At 34.4% G+C, this 21,882-nt stretch overlaps 1 protein-coding gene across 1 annotated transcript; it reads right to left on the bottom strand.

The window, feature by feature from the left end:
* Window positions 1-5,489: 5,489 nt before the first annotated feature.
* LOC120208181 (probable tocopherol O-methyltransferase, chloroplastic) lies at window positions 5,490-19,778 on the bottom strand. The gene is made up of 7 exons (XM_039207517.1): window positions 19,570-19,778; window positions 17,179-17,295; window positions 7,515-7,567; window positions 6,732-6,836; window positions 6,012-6,215; window positions 5,829-5,931; window positions 5,490-5,738 (listed from the first exon to the last, which is right to left on the bottom strand). The coding sequence occupies exons 1-7, from the start codon at window positions 19,748-19,750 to the stop codon at window positions 5,635-5,637; spliced, it is 867 nt and encodes a 288-aa protein (XP_039063448.1). The 5' UTR covers window positions 19,751-19,778; the 3' UTR covers window positions 5,490-5,634.
* Window positions 19,779-21,882: the final 2,104 nt, after the last annotated feature.

Genomic DNA, 21,882 nt, shown 5'->3' with positions numbered 1-21,882 from the left:
TAAATCAAAGAGCATGCTTGACACTGAAACATTCAACATGCATTAGACTAACAAGAAAACATCACAATTATGAAATTCAATAAGTATTTCAGAGTTCAAAGTATACTACTTTGACTTAAAACATCCTTGGAAGTTCCTTACTCAACTCTCATCAAGTTTTTCCCTTCCTCTAGCACAAAAGGGCTCTCCCACGCCTTTCTCTATCAAAAAGCAAGACAGAGGTTTATAATTAAACACAAGGTTATAGGAATCATAAAAACGAACCTAGAGCTTATGAATGAAACTCATAACACTCAAAAGGCTAAAACCCTCCATAAACCCTTATCTTGCTCTACACCATCTTCCATTGAAGATGTGGATCTCAAAATAAAGTTATTGGATTTTCATAACTAAATCTTACCTTTCTTTGACATAATTCCCTCACCAAAATATAAAGCTTGCACCTTTGGAGCTATGGAATTTTTAACGCTCGAGGAAAAATAAGATGAGGAAGATAAAGATGAGCAAAGTGTGGTAAAAAAACATTCAACTCTTACTTACTAAATCACTTGTATGATGTAACACCTCCAACCCGTATCCGACCCGGATACGAGTCCAAGATGTCACATTAACCTTTTTAAATCATATACTTGTACAAAATCGTAAAATTTCAACTTATATTAAGTAAAACAACATTATTTGCATAAATAATACTAAAGAGTTTACAAACCCAATCAGAGCATGTCTGACTCAAATCTTTAATTACAAGCCAACTACATTCATTATTACAAAATACATACGATTCAATTTTTTCTGATATGATCTTTGGAAAGGAGAAGCTAACCTGACCTGCCTATTTATGCTCCTTTTCTCTTATCGGAACCTACATGTGAAAACACTCACACGCTAAGTCACAGACTTAGTGAGGCATATAAAACTTATAATGGAAACTTAAATACATAACAATAGAAGAACATTTCATACAAAATCATATAACATTTCATACAACAAATACATACATGCACATATATCATCATTATCATCATTATTAACATTCTTATCATTATCAATATTATTATCATTAATCTCTTTAATCATACAATCTTGTATTTAACATTTATACACATCATATAAATCATTTCACAAAGCAAAACTCATCATATCATATACAATTTATTTATGTTATCTCTTTTAATAGCCCACAGTATACTTTTGAGAATTAAAGATATGTGAGTGCATTGAGGTTGTGCATAAATGTTGTCACCACAGCTCGTATAATTTGTACTGAGTGCCATATAAAATGTCCTAAAGGACCTCGTAGAATTATCTCGAAGGACCGCATATATATACCAAAGGATCACGTAGAACCCTCGACTCTTGGCATGCCAACTATACCCCTAGCTCTCATATCACATAACATGGGCATTATCATTTATATTTGTCACATATTCACATAGTCACATAAACCATCACATAAATTATATCATTTCACATGTAATCACATGGGTCCTGTCTCATAGCATATATCACATGTGAATATAATCACTTATATCGTATCATATAACTTATGTCACATTCTCATATGGTCACATAGATCATATCACATAACTTATATATTTTTCTCACATCTTCATATAAAATCATATCACATATAACTCCTCATCACATAGCTTATACAACAGTTTCATATATGCACATAATTTAGTTTTATATATCTTATATCACATGTTCATTTAATAGTTTATGTCAATAGCACATAGCTTATTTTACTTTTTCACTTAATCATATAATTCCATTATACCAATTCATATAAATTATCACACAATCATGTATTTACTTGGCCCATAATCATATAGTTTATTTCTTATTCTCATATATACATACAGATCATGGTCACATAGGATAACATATAACACATAGACATATAATTGTATTCTTGGACTCATGCAGTGGAAACATTGGAAATAGACTCATCGCAAGTCTTATTTCCATAAAACATCATATACGTATTAGTATGCACTCACCTGGCCTCACTAGTTAAAGCAATACTCTGAATTCTCACTTGATCCATCTTATCTCATCAACTCGTCTAGTACTTGCCTTTAATCAATATCTACACAATACATATAATTGATATGAATGTCTTAATTCAAGTTACCATTAATCAATCACATATAACATAAGCTATACAAAGTACTTAATACACAATTTCCATATGAGTAGTATCGGTATCAAAGGTACATCACTAATACGTCTATACTATGGTATCAATACTACACTTCAGTATCGACACCCAATTTTAATTCTGCAAATTATCTTTAAAATGGTACCGATACTTGCTCAATGGTATCGATACCCCTTGAATCGATACTACTCCTTCGGTATCGATACTTCTTGAATGTTTTATCAACTTTTGGCTTATGGTATCGATATTGTTCATCCAGTATCGATACTCCTACCTAATATCATCCATTTTCTCTTTGAAGTATTGATATTGGATGAACATTATCGATACCCCTTGCCTAGAACTTTCTTATTTTAACCCGAAAATTAACTAAACTTACTTAAATATTCCTCTTTAACCTCTTTTTAAACCTTTAAACTATAGCATACTTATTAAAACTAACTTACAACACTTTAACACACTCTAACATCCAAAATTCCCATTGAACACTTAGAACCACAAATCATACCAATTATTCAACATGATCTAAATCCCTTTCTAACACTTTAGATTTCTTATTTTAGCTCATGACAAGTTAAATTTAACCTCAAAATTCACTTACAAACTCTTTCTCAACAATTCACTCAAAAACCCTTTATATTAAATCTCTCATAACTTATCCATGATTGAGTTTAAAGCAACCTTAAGCTTTCCTTAAGCTTTCATAACACTTTAGGAATCAAAACCATTCATAAATTGAATGAAATAACCAACTAGAAAAGAATCTCACCTTAGCTATGAAGCTCACGTTGAGAGGAAGAAGAAGTATGAAGAGTTTTCTAGAAACCTTTTTCTCTTCCCCACCTTATCTCCACGTGGCTATATAAACTAACCATAACCAATTTTTTATTAATTTACTTGTCAAATAACCACTATGCCCTTCCAACCATCATTCTTTGCTATACAGTCCTACACCAAGATTTTCCAATTAAGTCCCTAAACTTTTCAATTTTTTAAAATTGAGCACAAAATTTCAAAAACTTACATTTTAGTTACTAGCCCAGTTTTTGGGATGTTACATATGACCTAAGAAAAAATAAAAAAAATCAGTCTTATTTCATAAATGGATTATTTACTCATATGATCCTCCTCCTTTGATCTCAACTCAAAAATCTATTTTTCATGACCATTCAAGCTCAAAACTTATCCGATTAAGTTCACATTTTATGTAACGATTTTAATCACTCTCTCATATCGGTCCATAGATCCCTCATGTCAACTCTCATGCGTTGACTAGAAAATTCGGATTGTTACACACAATGTATTGACACGTGTCGCTAACAAAATTATGATAGGTGATCAAAATGAAAACAACATATAATTTTAGTGGTTATTTTACAATTTTTAAATTTTTAAATTTTAGTGACCAAAATAATTTGTTATAATCGAACAATCAACTGTTTAATTTACTAGAAAATTGAAAGAAGTTTATTAAAAGATGTATTTAAAATGAGATCTATTACTAACTGGTGAAGTGATCAATGATGCTTATGTTATCTCATCATGTGTAGATTCGGACCACAACATTTGCTTTGAAAATGTAATACTTCACTTCTTAATAAAAATGATGTATTTAAGATTATTAAATATTCATATAAATTTTTTTATGTAAATAAATTCTTCTAGATTTATTAAATTATCAATTTTTAAAAACTAATATTTTAGCCTCGGTGGTAAAGGGAATGTTATTCTATCTTGGAGTCATGGGTTGAAACGTATTACCTTATAATCATCCTAAATTATTTAAAAAATTAATATTTTAATTTGATTAACATGCATAACAATGTAATTAGAGATCAGATAAAACTTCGAGTATAATTATAAATAGTAATAAAATAGGATTAGGTTTAATTCTTAAGTTGTTAATTTAAAATTTAAACATTAAGAAGTTAGACTCGTATACTTCAATATAATTTTGAGATTAAAAACATAAATAAGAAGTAGTACACTGAGAACTCATAATATAATTTTGGTTGATTTTGAGATTGATAAGAAATACTTAAATTAAAAGTAAAAAGTATAGATTAAGATCTACTTACACAATATAAAATTATTTATTAGGATCGTTGGATGAGTGAAAATAAATTTCTTAGATCGGCTCCTTGTTTATTCTTTCCAATGAATTATATTCTCATTTCCGACAGTTAATCTCAGTGATATATTTTCATTCATCTAAATGTCCTAAATCTATATAAAATTAAAAGAGTTTTACATTATATAACAGGATATTATCTCAAAAGTTATACTCAATTTATCTAATTATAGAATCGATAAGTATTTAAATCGAAAAAATATAAGATAATAATATTTAATTTTTGTAGTTTCAAACTTTAGAAAAATTTACGAAGTAGTTTGACGAAAAAGAATACTAGAGAAGAGGAATCTTCCACTATACACGTAATTCTAGCAATAAATTTAAAAATATTTTCTTAGGATGAACAAATATATATTTATAATATAAAATTTGTATGTATGTGAATATAGATAAAATTTTAAGATGAATATAATCAATAAAAATAAATAATTAACTGAAGAAAATTTAAATTTCAAAATAGATTAGATTAAATGTAGTTCTGCCACATTGGAGTTTCATCTGTAGGGATAACGTAGTTGTCATGGTTATTCACTTCCATTAACTTATAAAATAAAGTACAAAAATAGTCATTAACTATTAAATATTGGTTTATTGTGTTTCATGACTATTATAAATTATAAATTGATCCTCTAACTATAGACACTATTTTATTGAGTTCACTGACTATTAAAAGTTACAAAATTATCACTCAACTATTCATTTGTTCTAAACTCATCATTTTCGTTAAAAAAATGACGCCTATCTAAATTGAACATTAACTTGGTGACTAAGATTAGATCCACAAAATACAATTAAAACGATTTTGAGATTATATTTTATCATATATCAGTCAACATGTTAACATTCATCTCAGACAACCACCAAATTTTTAATAGAAAAAAGTCGAGTTTAGAACAAATGAATAAAAAAATAACCAATTTTATATTTTAATAGTCAGAGGACTCAACAAAATAGTGTCCTATAGTTAGAGAACCATTTAATAACTTTTAATAGTCGAGGAAATTAACAAAAAACACCCTATAGTCAGATGACCATTTGTGTAATTTACCCTAACTTATAATACGTCAATGAAATTATTTATAGCTTAACGATAAATTTGAGATCTTTTTTAAATCTATTTCGATTAACAGTTTAAACAAACATTATAAGGATTATAGAGTGATACGGCTTCAGTTTATTTTGAACTTCTAATATAAACAATAAAGACTTTGAAGCTTAATCATGAAAGCTTGAGTGAGACAATGGATGTTTGAAATTGTGTAGCATCCTCCACCATCTACCTACACTGAGTACAACAGAAATCAATACACTCGAAACATTCGGTTTCCGTAGCGATTTACTCGGGTTTCCGGCAGGTAATGATGGCGAACTTGATCACACCCTTCCGGTATCCTTGGATCATCAATGGCATCACCAATGCACCTTTGATGGTCTTTAATCCTAATAACACCAATCCACAGTAAAGAGTAACATCAAGCTATGCTCATATCAGCTTGTTTAACAATATATTGAAGGCTTAAACATAGTTACCACTACGTAGCAGCGATATGAAACCCTTCCATGTAAACGCCGACCGTATCACTGCCGGCCAGAACGGGGAAACATGCTCAGACCAATCAGCAGCCCTCACATCCTGCAAGTGTAACTTGTGAAAATGAACAAAACAGTCGAATCACCGATAGGGTTTTAGCCGATTCGAGGAAATAAATTTACCAGGAGGGAGAGGGACTGAAGAAGTTTGACATAATCAGAAGTAGAACACCACTCAGGTAAATAATAAGCATTGCATATCCTGTTTAGCAGCTTTTTCTCCCATGGCTGCAAAGACTCTTCGGATGGACCAAGATCCCTATGGCACCATGTCACTATTATTATAGTGCCTCCCGGTGCTGCAACTCGAGCCAACTCATTGACAAACTGCTAGTATTAGATACAAGGAATAAATTAATCAAGAATATGGATCTCGGGTGAACAAAATTTGACTAAATTCGAATTGACTTGACTCATAATTTTATAAGTTCGACTCGAAAAATATCAAATTCGAGTCGAGTTATAAAATAGAACTCGAATAACTCGAATTTTTTAGTAAATAGTGGATTGCTTTTTGAGTTTATATTAAGTCTCTCAACTCTGTATGATATATATATATATAGCATATAAAAAATATGAAAAAATATGCATATATATGGTTATAGAAAATCATTTAAACTGAAATCAAATAGTACTATAATATTATCATTATTTATAATTAAATTTAAACAAGAACTCGAACAACTCGAAAAAAATTTAAATAAAGTTTGAATTATAAAATAAGACTAGTCAATTTAAATAACTCAAAATTTTCTGACTAGATTCGATCAAACACTCACTCCTAATCCAATAATAAGAAAATACCAGCAAGCAAATTATAGGCTAGTATGCCATAAAATAAACCTTTGCTTTTTCAGGCATGTGTTCTCCACTTTCCATAGACCAAACTAGATCAAATTGGCCATCAGGGAACGGTTGCGTCAAAGCATCTGCAACTTGAAAAGAAGTCTACAAATATGACACAATGGTAATGAGTCATTAAGCTTGAAACGAAGTACGAACCAAGTCACTCTTGTGTTTAAAGGTATAATTGTTATTTTTAGAGGTTCTATGTTTAAATACATTATTTACAGGAATGTTTGAGTTTTTATTATCAAATAATTTAAAATATTTTAAACAGATACTATCTTATAATTAACTCAAACTAATAAAAAAATAAAACTTGAAATGCAGAAAACTAGGGATGGCAATAAGTCGAATTTTAGGTCAACCTAACTCTATGTATACATCCATCAGAACTCGACCCGACCCGACCTGAAAAATATATATTCCACCCAACCCAAATAGCATATTTCCTCCACCCGAACTTGATCCGATCCATTTTTTAGTGTATAAATCCAATCCGACCTGATCCAACCCAATACTAAATAAAGAACTAATTAAAAAAACTATAGAGAGAGGCGTCTTATAGCAATTATTCATAAATTTATATGAAAAATTACACTATTATTCTCAGGTCGGGTCGGGTCGAAGATTTTTCACCCTCCACCCGAACCCAACTCGACCCGACCTTATTCTTATATAAAATCCGACACTATCAGATTGGATCAGATCAAAATCTATCAGTTTCAAATTAAATTGTCATCTCTACGTAAAACTGAGGATTTTGCACATATTATGAGATACCATGTCTGCAAGTCCTTCATCTTTAGCAATAACATTGGCCCTTTCAGCTTGAACTGTAACCCCCCAAGACCCGGTCTGTGAGTTAGACCCAAACCTAAGTGGTCACATATCCCATTCAGAGGTTTTTTTTTTTTTTATATATATATAACTTATAGAACGTTAAATATAATATAGAACATAATATTAATAATACAAATATGTCCAAAACAATAATAAAATACATGTCACCAAACATAACCGAAAAACATACAGAAATATATGTTCGTACAAAATAAAGTAGTTGATTTCTCCTGATGCCAAATCTGCTAGCTTACGGTCTGCTGTTATCTGAAAAATGTTAAAATTTACAGAATGAGCTAAAAAGCCCAGTGTGTTTCATACAGCGTACAAAAACATATTAATAAGATATTATCAATAAAAATCGATTTATGCAACATGTTTTTTTTTTAAATATGAACACTACCCCCATCCGTCACGAACAAATTGTGTAGGTTCCCATAACCATACACCCCGTCACGACCAGTAAGGCCCTGAGCACAAAGCCGAGGAGCCTGCAATATTTTCTTCCTCCAACAATTCTTTCCTCCCCAATGACATTAATAAACAAATATGTATTCGAGTAAAAATGGTGATTAATCCATTAAAACATGAAAATGGATCATGCTTGAAAATCATATACAGAAATACGGTAATCAGATGTCGGTAACCATTATTCAGAAATCAGATATCATGTATCATGTCATAACAATATTTTGAATAATCACCATTCTGGAATAATTCAAATAATATTTAAAACAGTAAAACAACACTGTCAGGAAACACACCTGTCACACTCTGAGAAATCGGATAGGGAATCCTACTATTGGGTTTGTCGATCACGTTCTGCTGCAGCGCTAGATCCTACGAATTAGAAAAAAAAATCCATATTGGAATCCTAATATAAATAATCTAAATATTATTTAAATAATATACGGAAACCTACTGGTAATTCTCGTAGTACGCGGTTCAGGCTGATCTAACGAACGGATAATACCGGACCTAATTGATCCTTGCTCAGGTGAAACACGAGTACCTTCATAAAATATTTTATTGAGTAAATCCTTGACCAAATCTCATTTAAATAATCAAAATATTAAAATATTAAGCCTTTTGGGTTTACAAGCTCGATTCGGGAATTTCGGATCAGAATTTGGCAAAACGGACTTCGAAATCAAATTCAGGACGTCGAAAAACATAAAGTATGACCTTCCGAAATTTCGAATTCTTGGTCAAAAATAAAGTCAACGGGTTTGACTGACGATTTGGAGACTTTCGGGTTTGAATTTAGTAAAACGGACCCCATAAACGGATTCAGGACGTCGAAAACTATCAGGATAGGTATTTGTGGACGAAAACAAAGGTCGTTTAATAGCCGGTCAAAGCCGGTCAAAGTTCTGGTCAAAGGAGGTCAACAAACTGTCAAACATTTTACACAAATAGCACCCTTTTTAAAAAAATTTACCAAACTAGCACCCATTTCGAATTAATTCTCATAATAGCACCAAAACCGAATTAATTCCCATAATAGCACCGGTCAACGGTCAACGGGTCGGGTCGGGTCAACGGGTCGGGTCAACGGGTCGTGACCGGTCAAACCGGTCAAAACCGGTTCAAAACCGGTTAAACCGGTCAAAACCGGTTTCCAGCGTTCACTCGCCTGCGGCGGCGCGTGTGGGCGCGTGCGACGTCCTCCGGGGCTCTAAAAATCACGGAAAAATTTCTAAAAATTATTTTGAGCGATTTCGAGATACTTACAAAGATCGGTTCAAATTTTTGAACGGCGGAGAGCTCGATTTCGACTCGGCCGAATCTTTGACTGATCCACCTCCCCACGCGCCGCCGTCAACGGAGATCGAGGATGACACCGGCGGACTCGGAACGGCACAAGGAACACGATGGTGCGGGAGGTGTCGTAAAAGGAGCAACGATCGACGATGAATTTAGGATTTTCTAGGCGATTGAGCTTAAAAAAAAACGTCGATGCTTTGACTTGAAATTCACGACGTTTGGCAGCGTTTCGCTTCAATTAAATTGAGGGGATTGTTCCTGACTCGATAACGAACACGATGGTACTTTCAAAACGACAATCGGAATTCGGACGGTGTCAGAATCGTCGTCGGAAGTTGAGGTGCGTGGGGTAAAAACTTAACAAATTGTTCTGTTATGAAACCAGAATCAATTTGCACGCATATAAGAAAAAAAATCTGCCGACACTCCTTGGAAATATTCAGTGATTGGTCATTGAATTTCCTCCACTTTTTAAAATAGGCTACAAGTTTTAAAACTTCCAATTAAATCCTCAAATTTCACCAATTAACTTAATTAAAACCTCAAATTACAATTATATATTTTTTTCCATTTTCCGGGTTGTTACAATTCTCCCCCTCTACAAAAATTTCGTCCTCGAAATTTAACTTATGAAAATAGATGCGGAAATTGAAGCTCCATTGACTCCAACGTCTCCCAAGTAGCTTCTGAGGGGCTACGATTACTCCACTGCACTTTGACCATTGGAATACGCCTATTCCGAAGAACTCGCTCATCCCTCTCTAAAACCTGAACAGGCTCCTCCTCATATGACAAATCAGGTCTCAGCTCTACCTCATCAACCTGAATGATGTGATCTGGATCTGGACGGTATCGCCTCAACATAGAAACATGAAAAACATCATGAATACGACTGAGCTGGGAAGGCAACTCAAGCTGATAAGCAACAGGTCCAACTTTCTTCAGAATACGATACGGCCCAATAAATCGCGGACTCAGTTTACCTTTACGTCCAAATCTCAATACTTTCTTCCATGGAGATACCTTGAGAAAAACCTGATCTCCAACCTCAAACTCGATATCCTTACGTCGCTTATCTGCGTATGACTTCTGCCTATCAAATGCCTCTCTTAAGCGATCACGGATCAGTCTGACAGTATCTTCAGTCTCTCGAACCAAGTCTGGACCCAAAGTTTTTCTATCATGCAACTCTGTCCAACATATAGGAGTACGACATCTACGGCCATACAGAGCCTCGTACGGTGCCATGCGAATACTCGCCTGATAACTATTATTGTAAGCAAACTCAGCTAACGGCAAGAAATCTTCCCAACTACCACGAAAATCAATCACACAACCCCGTAACATATCCTCCAACACCTGAATCACTCGCTCAGACTGTCCATCAGTTTGAGGATGAAAAGCTATACTGAAATTCAAACGAGTACCCAGAGCCTCGTGCAAAGCTTTCCAGAACCTGGAAGTGAATCTCGGATCTCGATCAGATATGATAGACAACGGAACACCATGAAGTCTAACGATCTCAGAAATATACAACTTAGCCAGTTTATCCAGAGAATAATTAACCCGAATAGGGATAAAGTGCGCTGACTTGGTGAGTCGATCAACAATCACCCAGATAGAATCCTTTTTGGAAGGAGTTAGAGGAAGACCAGTAACGAAGTCCATCGTAATACGCTCCCATTTCCACTCAGGAATCTTAATTGACTGTAACAATCCAGACGGATGCTGGTGCTCTGCCTTAACCTGCTGACAAGTCAAACACCTTGCCACAAAATCTGAAATATTCTTCTTCATACCAGTCCAAAGTAGCGCTCTTTGAGATTATTGTACATTTTGTCCCCACCAGGATGCATAGCATAAAGACTATTATGAGCCTCCTGAAGAATAATCTGTCTCAACTCATCATCTTTAGGGACGCAGTAACGACCGTGAAAACACAAAATACCATCCTGGTCCACAGTATACTCCGAACTCGATCCTTGCTTAACTTGTTCAATAATGGAAAGCAACGAGTTATCAAGGAGTTGTTTAGCCTTAATCTCCTCGGCTAAAGTAGGTTTAACCTGTAACTCTGCTAACAAACTATTATCATCAAATAAGCTCAAGTTGGCAAATAAGGCTCTGAGATCTGATATCGCCTTACGGCTCAAGGCGTCTGCCACTACATTAGCCTTCCCTGGATGATATTCTATCTCAAAATCATAGTCCTTTAAAAGCTCCAACCAGCGACGCTGTCTCAAATTTAATTCTTTCTGAGTAAGCAGATATTTCAGACTCTTATGATCAGTATATATATAACACTTTTCTCCGTAGAGGTAGTGTCTCCAGATCTTTAAAGCAAAAACCACCGCAGCTAATTCCAGATCGTGAGTAGGATAATTACGCTCATGCGGCCTTAACTGACGTGACGCATAAGCGACAACCTTCTTCTCTTGCATCAAAACACATCCTAATCCAGAATGAGAAGCATCACTGTAGACAGAAAAATCCTTCCCAGATTCAGGCTGAATCAACACTGGGGCTTGAGTTAAAACAGTCTTCAATTTCTCAAAGCTAGCTTGTTGGTCATCAGACCAGACAAATGGAACATCTTTCCTCAATAGTTTCGTCAGAGGAGCTGCAATAAGGGAGAACCCCTCAACGAAACGACGGTAGTAACCAGCTAAGCCCAAGAAACTACGGATCTCAGAGATGTTTCTGGATTGCTTCCAGTTCATAATAGCCTCCACTTTGCTCGGATCTACCTGAATACCATCAGCAGAGACGATATGTCCAAGAAAAGTCACTTCGCTGAGCCAGAATTCACACTTGCTCAACTTAGCGTATAGCTTATTCTCCCTTAGAGTCTGAAGAACAATCCTTAAATGCTCCTCATGTTCTGCTTCACTTCTAGAATACACCAGTATGTCATCAATGAATACAACTACAAACTGGTCCAAATAAGGTCGAAATACCCTATGCATCAGATCCATAAAAGCAGCAGGGGCATTAGTTAACCCGAATGACATCACTAAAAACTCATAATGCCCATATCGAGTACGGAAAGCAGTCTTCGGAATATCCGAATCTTTCAATTTAAGTTGATAATAACCAGATCTTAAGTCTATCTTTGAAAAGATAGAAGCCCCTCGAAATTGGTCAAATAGATCGTCGATTCTGGGCAGAGGATATTTGTTTTTCACCGTGAGCTTGTTTAGTTTCCTATAATCGATACAGAGTCTCAACGTCCCATCTTTCTTCTTGACAAAGAGAACTGGGGCTCCCCACGGTGATACACTGGGTCGGATAAATCCCCTGTCCAACAACTCCTGGAGTTGGATTTTCAGTTCTTTAAGCTCCTTTGGGGCCATACGATAAGGAGCCATTGAAACTGGGGTGGAACCAGAATAGACTTCAATCACAAACTCGACTTCTCTATCTGGAGGTAATCCAGGCAACTCCTCGGGAAAAACATCGGGAAATTCCTTGACAATTCGGATGCCTTCAATATCGGATTGCGATCTCCTAGTGTCCAAATATAAGCAAGAAACGCCTTGGAACCCTTCCTGATCATCTTCTCCTCTACTAAAGTAGACACAACATTCGTCAGAAATCCACGTCGTTCCCCGATCATTACAATCTTTCGATTATCTGAGGTCTTCAGAACAGCTCTCTTAGTCTCAAAATCAATATTTACTCGATGTTTGTCCAACCAATCTACGCCGAGAATCAAATCGAACTCTTTAAAGGGTAACTCCATCAGGTCAGCCAGAAAAATCTCCCCATTGATCTCTATAGGGCACTCTCTAAAAATACGATCCAACACGATGGATTGGCCTAAGGGACTTTGAACTATCACTGAACGCTCAGTATTCTCAACAGGAATATTTAGACCCTCAGAAACGGAATGTGATACATAGGAATTTGTAGAGCCACTATCAAACAATGCAAAGTATGGAACTGAATGAATAGTAACAGTACCTGCAGTCACATTAGGCCCATCTCGATCTTGTCGAAGTCTAGCAGTGTAAACCAATGCAGGTTGTCTGGCCTCAGATCTGATTGGACCCCTACTCTGAGATGCTCGGCCTCTATTAGCTGATCCATGTGCTATCTCCTGAGTACGTCCCCGTGCTGGAGTCTGAACTGTACTATGAGAACTAGCGGGAGTACGAGCTGGTGTCTGAACAGAATGAGGTATCTCCGGACAATCCTTCAAATAATGGTCACCAGACCCACATTTATAACAAGTGCCCAATTTCTTCCTGCATTCTCCAAAGTGATTTTTCCCACAATAATCACATGTTGGAAAGGTTTGCGACCCAAAAGAACCACCATGTCTAGAAGACTGAACTGTTGAAGCACCAGATGCTACAGGTCTGACACTTGCACCGCCTCTCTGAAAAGAATCACCCCTGCCTCTCTTGCTAGGATGTGCAGAAGAATTAACAGAACCAGAAGGCCTCCTGAATCGATTCTGGGCTCGATCATTATCTCTCTTGTGCTCTATACCCAATCGCTCTATTTCCTCAGCAGTCTTGGCTATCTCAACCAGGGCGTCAAAATTTCTCTCTCGGTGGGTAACGACTCGACTCCTGATCTCATACCTGAGTCCATTTTCGAACCTCAAGCATCGATCTGTCTCAGTGTCCACAAGTCCAGGAGCATATCGGCTCAATCGGATGAATTCAACCTCATAATCCATAACAGACATATTACCCTGCTCCAGATTCTGAAACTCCTGGCGTCGCTCCTGCAGATATCTCTCTCCGATGTAGCGACTTCGGAAGCGCGTCTTGAAAAGATCCCATGTTAATTGGTTCCTCGGAATACTACCAGAAATGGATTGCCACCATCTGAAGCTTTCTTTCTTCAACATAGTTAGGGCCCCCTTTAACTTTTGCTCAGGTCTGAGGTCCATCTCATCCATAATCCTTTCTGTGTCCTCCAGCCAATACTCAGCGTCTGTCGGAGGTCCACCAGTAATACCCTCGAATGGTACTACACCAGCAGCAACCAGAGAATTTGAAATCTCCACTGCAGTCATGTTACTAGGGGCTCTAGCAGCTCTCTGAAACATGCGGAAGATAGCTCTATTAATGGCGTCTTCATTCATCTCAGAATCCTCATCTTCAGTGATGGGAGGGTCTCTCATAGGAGTAAACTGATCATCATGAGAAAGAGTCGGATCTACTTGCGGAACAGGAGGATCACGTGCTGACATCGGATCTTCTATCGTAACAGAAGGTCGAGTGACTCGCCCTCTACCACGTCCACGTCCTGTCCTACGACCTCTAGCAGTATTCATCGTTGGATCTATAAGGCTCTACATAAGAATTTGAAACATATGTCAGATTAGCATCAGGGATCTCGATAAAACTTTAAATCATAACATAAGGTGACATTTTTTTTTATAAAAAATTCAAAGTTTAGGACCCATATACAGTCCGAGTGTTTAAAACCGAAGGCTCTGATACCACCAAATGTAACCCCCCAAGACCCGGTCTGTGAGTTAGACCCAAACCTAAGTGGTCACATATCCCATTCAGAGGTTTTTTTTTTTTTATATATATAACTTATAGAACGTTAATATAGAACATAATATTAATAATACAAATATGTCCAAAACAATAATAAAATACATGTCACCAAACATAACCGAAAAACATACAGAAATATATGTTCGTACAAAATAAAGTAGTTGATTTCTCCTGATGCCAAATCTGCTAGCTTACGGTCTGCTGTTATCTGAAAAATGTTAAAATTTACAGAATGAGCTAAAAAGCCCAGTGTGTTCCATACAACGTACAAAAACATATTAATAAGATATTATCAATAAAAATCGATTTATGCAACATGTTTTTTTTAAATATGAACACTACCCCCATCCGTCACGAACAAATTGTGTAGGTTCCCATAACCATACACCCCGTCACGACCAGTAAGGCCCTGAGCACAAAGCCGAGGAGCCTGCAATATTTTCTTCCTCCAACAATTCTTTCCTCCCCAATGACATTAATAAACAAATATGTATTCGAGTAAAAATGGTGATTAATCCATTAAAACATGAAAATGGATCATGCTTGAAAATCATATACAGAAATACGGTAATCAGATGTCGGTAACCATTATTCAGAAATCAGATATCATGTATCATGTCATAACAATATTTTGAATAATCACCATTCTGGAATAATTCAAATAATATTTAAAACAGTAAAACAACACTGTCAGGAAACACACCTGTCACACTCTGAGAAATCGGATAGGGAATCCTACTATTGGGTTTGTCGATCACGTTCTGCTGCAGCGCTAGATCCTACGAATTAGAAAAAAAAATCCATATTGGAATCCTAATATAAATAATCTAAATATTATTTAAATAATATACGGAAACCTACTGGTAATTCTCGTAGTACGCGGTTCAGGCTGATCTAACGAACGGATAATACCGGACCTAATTGATCCTTGCTCAGGTGAAACACGAGTACCTTCATAAAATATTTTATTGAGTAAATCCTTGACCAAATCTCATTTAAATAATCAAAATATTAAAATATTAAGCCTTTTGGGTTTACAAGCTCGATTCGGGAATTTCGGATCAGAATTTGGCAAAACGGACTTCGAAATCAAATTCAGGACGTCGAAAAACATAAAGTATGACCTTCCGAAATTTCGAATTCTTGGTCAAAAATAAAGTCAACGGGTTTGACTGACGATTTGGAGACTTTCTGGTTTGAATTTAGTAAAACGGACCCCATAAACGGATTCGGGACGTCGAAAACTATCAGGGTAGGTATTTGTGGACGAAAACAAAGGTCGTTTAATAGCCGGTCAAAGCTGGTCAAAGTTCTGGTCAAAGGAGGTCAACAAACTGTCAAACATTTTACACAAATAGCACCCTTTTTAAAAAAATTTACCAAAATAGCACCCATTTCGAATTAATTCTCATAATAGCACCAAAACCGAATTAATTCCCATAATAGCACCGGTCAACGGTCAACGGGTCGGGTCGGGTCAACGGGTCGGGTCAACGGGTCGGGTCGGGTCAACGGGTCGGGTCAACGGGTCGTGATCGGTCAAACCGGTCAAAACCGGTTAAACCGGTCAAAACCGGTTTCCAGCGTTCACTCGCCTGCGGCGGCGCGTGTGGGCGCGTGCGACGTCCTCCGGGGCTCTAAAAATCACGGAAAAATTTCTAAAAATTATTTTGAGCGATTTCGAGATACTTACAAAGATCGGTTCAAATTTTTGAACGGCGGAGAGCTCGATTTCGACTCGGCCGAATCTTTGACTGATCCACCTCCCCACGCGCCGCCGTCAACGGAGATCGAGGATGACACCGGCGGACTCGGAACGGCACAAGGAACACGATGGTGCGGGAGGTGTCGTAAAAGGAGCAACGATCGACGATGAATTTAGGATTTTCTAGGCGATTGAGCTTAAAAAAACGTCGATGCTTTGACTTGAAATTCACGACGTTTGGCATCGTTTCGCTTCAATTAAATTGAGGGGATTGTTCCTGACTCGATAACGAACACGATGGTACTTTCAAAACGACAATCGGAATTCGGACGGTGTCAGAATCGTCGTCGGAAGTTGAGGTGCGTGGGGTAAAAACTTAACAAATTGTTCTGTTATGAAACCAGAATCAATTTGCACGCATATAAGAAAAAAAATCTGCCGACACTCCTTGGAAATATTCAGTGATTGGTCATTGAATTTCCTCCACTTTTTAAAATAGGCTACAAGTTTTAAAACTTCCAATTAAATCCTCAAATTTCACCAATTAACTTAATTAAAACCTCAAATTACAATTATATATTTTTTTCCATTTTCCGGGTTGTTACATGAACAGGGCTCAAAGTAATGCCTTGACATTTTGCTCCAAATTTCCTGGCTAAGTATCTGGAGCTGCCTCCTATGCCACACCCAACATCAACTATTGTCTTGGGCTGCTTTTCTGGGTCATCTGAAAAGCCAATTCAGAGGTAAAATGCATTGTTACAGGGCCATCTTCATTCTTTGTACCACTAATAAAGTGAAACCATAACATTTAAAGTTGAGAACTAAAATCCAAAAATATAAAAGTGATATTTCCTGTAATTTACCCAAAAAGAAAATAATAAGGAAGATACGAAGGACTAGTGTGGTGGAAACATTCATGATCCCTCTTTGATCAATTAGGTGTGAAGTAAAAAAGAAGAAGAAAATCATAAGAAAGATATGAAGGGCGTCCGTGATGGGAAGGTGTGGGGTTGCAAATTTCTTTTAATCGCTCTGCAATTTCTGATGATTTGGATGTATCATTGTCTTTTTCACCAAAACTCAACATTGAATTGGGCCCATCACACTACATTGTAAAATTTACAATAAGAAAAAAAAACCCCTTTAAAAATGCTTTATACTTTTTTTATAACTATCATAATTTAATTTATTAATTAAATAATCTGAATCAACATAAATAAAATTTCAAGTGGATAATATCAATGAAATAAATAATTAATTGAAGGAAATTCAGATTTTAGGTGGGCACGTACCCATCTTCACCAAACTATGATACAGTTATTCAAACACAGAATCCCTAGAGAAATATTAAAACTTAGTAGTTTTTTAATTTTAATTTGCTTTTTAATAAATAAACGTGACCCCGTCTATTTTGGTTTGTCGGTCTCCGCCTAGGATGTATCGGTCTCCTCCACCCCCGTAACTACATTCATTATTTTCATCTTTATAGGATAAATTTCGAATTTAGTCATTAATATATCATCATTGTTTCGTTTAGGTCACTAATTACTTTTTTAAAATTATACCTAATGTTATATTTATATTCTATTTTGAACATCAATCATTAAAACATAAATACAATTGTTGACATGGTTTTTTAATAATTATGTGACATTATCTTATGTTGACACATCAACATCACTGTAAATATTTTAATGGAAGATGACTAAAATATAATGTTAGATATGATTTGAAAAAAATAATAATTAGGTGAGCAAAATGAAACTAGGAAAATAAATAGGTGACTAAATATATAGTTTACTCTAAATACTAACTATCCACTTAAATTAAGTTAATCTTTTGAGGAGAAAATTATTATTATAATAAATTATTTAATCTTTCTATAAATATTAAAAGTTAGTAAATTTGAATTTTGAACTCATCAAATAACCTCTGTGCTCTAAATCATGTAAAAAATCAATAATCAATATTTTTTTAATAAAAAAGCAATTGTTTGAAAACATTAGTATTTCTTAAAAAAATAAAAAATATTTTATATTTATGAACAACAAGTTAATGTAGTTAATGTAGTAGTAGGATGTGACACTAAATTTCATAAATATGATCATAATTTAAAACTTACTATCATTAATGAAAGAAGTAATAGATATAATAAAAGATTAGTTTAAAGCTTAATTACTTGCTTTTCTGTTACATCCAAATTTATCAAAAAATTTTAATATTAAAGGATGATTATAACATAATATTTATTTATATTTTCGTTTAATTATTGTTTATATACACTTTATAGAGGAACTTTATAGATATAGTTCATCGAACCATCCTAGATTCAGAAATTATGGGGTTTAGATGCATACGAAGCTTAGAAGATTCGTTATTAGTTTAAAAAATTATAGAAAATATTAGAATTTTAGTTTTCTTTTGGTGTTAAGAAGTTGAATATTTTAAAAAGAGAGATTAATGAAAAAATAAGGCTAAATTATTTTTAAAATTAACTTTTAAGTACTTTAAGAACTTTTGTTAAAAATATATATCTAATACTTTTGAGTTATACATTTAGATGTATGCGGTTAAATTTGACCATTAAATGATACGTTGGAAAATTATATCGGACACATGTCACTTAACAACTGAAGTTAATGATGTTAATAGTTTAAACACCTAAAGGTGTAATGTTGAAAACTTAGGCACTTATTTTTAACCAATTTTTTTAAATACCGAAAATTAACTTTAGATGTAATTTGGACACTTAATTTTACATTAGGGCTAAAAAGAAAAGAAAAGATGACGGCTAAGTGGGCAATCAGGCCAAACAGTAAACAACCCAATACAAAGATGAACGCAATAGACAAAATTGCAGAAACATGTTGGGCTTTCAACCACTGAATCCAGAAGATCCGCAGTGATTTATTTTCTGTTCATCAGATTAATAGTTTCGACTTCTTTTTACTTTCATTTTGATGACTATATTTCACACAATTGGATAGAAAATACGAACCGGTAATCCCAGCGAAACGGAGCGATTCTTCGATCATTCGGATCTGGGCAGCTCGATGATCGGAAGCGGAAACACTGGAAGCGGGATCGTAAAAGCCATGGTGCATGTGGTCTCCCCAAATGTCTTCCCAAAGCCCCGACGACTGGTCGTAAAACTCCGCTATCCCATCCTGCAACGCCATTATCACTCTGCAAGAGTAACAAATGAAATTTAAGTAGAAGAGTCAACGGAAATAGGCTAGTCCAAGAAGGAAGTTTGTATGCGACAGGTGTTTCTTATTTATAATATTTTTAGAAGCTTACAATAATTTCTTTGTCGTAACCGTTTTTCGGCGGAGACAATCGTTTAATTGTTTAAACAGTAACGACTTTTGATTTTGGAAAAATCCGGTGATTTGGAATTAAATTGGATAAAATTGAAAAGAGTCGCCATCAACATTTGGGTTAGGTAGGTCGAATACCTAAAAAAGTCTTTAAATTTTTTTTTTAAGAAAAATCATTTTTTTAAGACAAAAGCTGGTCTGCGTTTACCAAAGATTCGATTAAAACGGGTTCGGGAGTCGGTTACGCGTGGGGAAGGATTAGCACCCCACAGCGCCCAAAATTAGTACTGTGTCGCTTACACTTTGTCGTAAATGGTGAAATTTATGAGTTGAATATAAAGTTAAAATATGATCCGTTTATTAAACATTAATTAATTTGCTTCGAATTAATAACTTAAAGGAGTAAATTCAAAAGGATTGAAATGAAAATAAATGAATATTACAATCCTAAATACAAATAGAAAAAATAAGTATTTAAATTTATAAAGATCAACATAGAAAGAAAAAAAACTTTAAGGATCGAAGTAACAAAAATAGAAAAAGACTACAATGATATAAACGAAAACTTTAAGTCCTAAAATAGTAATTACCAAAACTTAAAAGTTAAAAATAATAAAAAAAAATTCTAAAGGGATTAAAATAGCAAAACAAACTTTTAAGGGGTTAAACAAATTCCTTAGATTGAAAATATCAAATAATAATGATACTAAAAGTGAAAATAATCCCTAAATAATATTAAAGATTAAAATAAATTAAACAAAAATCTAAAAGAGTATATAAATAATTAAACAGGAAAATGCATTTAAAATTCATAATGACTAAAATAATCATAGGGGAAAATCTATAGCTTAAACACCATAAAAACTATAACAAAGAATAAATAAAATATAACAGAAATATGAGACAAAATCCTGAAGATTAACAAAGATGCATAATAATTAAATAGGGATTAAAATGAAACATTTACTCATACTAAAACTTAAACCATAACTTTCAAAAAAATAAATAATAATTAATAATTTTAGTTGAAGCCAAAATCTATTTACATAAATAAAGAATAACGTGAAATCAAGAAAAGAATAAAAATGTAGAGTCATGTTGCAAAGGTTAAATATTAAAAAAAAATAGAATGATCACATGCAAAAATAATATTCATTAGGCCTGTTAACGAACCGAACGCACACGAACGAATGTATGTTCATGTTCGTTTATTTAATAAATAAGCGAACATAAACGAACACGAACATAAACGAACAAAATTTTTTTTGTTCATGTTCGTTCATTAAGGAATATAGCTTGTTCATGTTCGTTCATTTAATAAATAAACGAACATAAACGAACACAAACATAAACGAACACGGACATAAATGAACACGAACATAAACGAACATAAACGTTGGAGACCCTACCTTACATTGTTCTTTCATGAAAAATAGTCGACAATGCAAATCAACCAAATCTACAGTGATAATAGCCTAAGAGCTGATTAGCAGTGATGAAATGTTTGAAGATATCATATATTTCGATCAATCTTTTAAAGATATTAAATGATTTACACAACTTTAGAGTTAATTTGTTCGAACACGACAAAAACATACATAAATCATAAATAAGCTATATGAATATAATAAAGTCTTAAAGTTAATTTGTTCAACAAAATAATCTTCTTGAAATCCAAACAACTTCAATAATATTCGTAACATATTCAACTTGCATTCATGATCAATCGTTAATTCATCATCCATCCTGATCAAAATCAAACAAATAAAATTATATTAAATTAAAGGAGTTATAACAAAAGATGAAAAATATACTAAATTAGCGAGGTTATACCAATTCATTCATCCTCATTTTCAAGGAATCTCAACATGTATGATATCTTCGTTTTGCTACAACAAATCAAAAAACCAAAAAATATATTAGTCATTGTAAAACCAAATTCATAAAACTTAAAACATAAAAATACCTTGTTTTTATTTTTCTCCAACCCA

The sequence above is a fragment of the Hibiscus syriacus genome, unplaced genomic scaffold (genome assembly GCF_006381635.1).
Source record: "Hibiscus syriacus cultivar Baekdansim isolate YM2019G1 unplaced genomic scaffold, ASM638163v2 tig00016004_pilon, whole genome shotgun sequence".
Classification (NCBI taxonomy): domain Eukaryota; kingdom Viridiplantae; phylum Streptophyta; class Magnoliopsida; order Malvales; family Malvaceae; genus Hibiscus; species Hibiscus syriacus.
The sequence above is the reverse complement of the archived record's forward strand: the minus strand, read 5'-3'. Positions and strand labels throughout refer to the sequence as shown.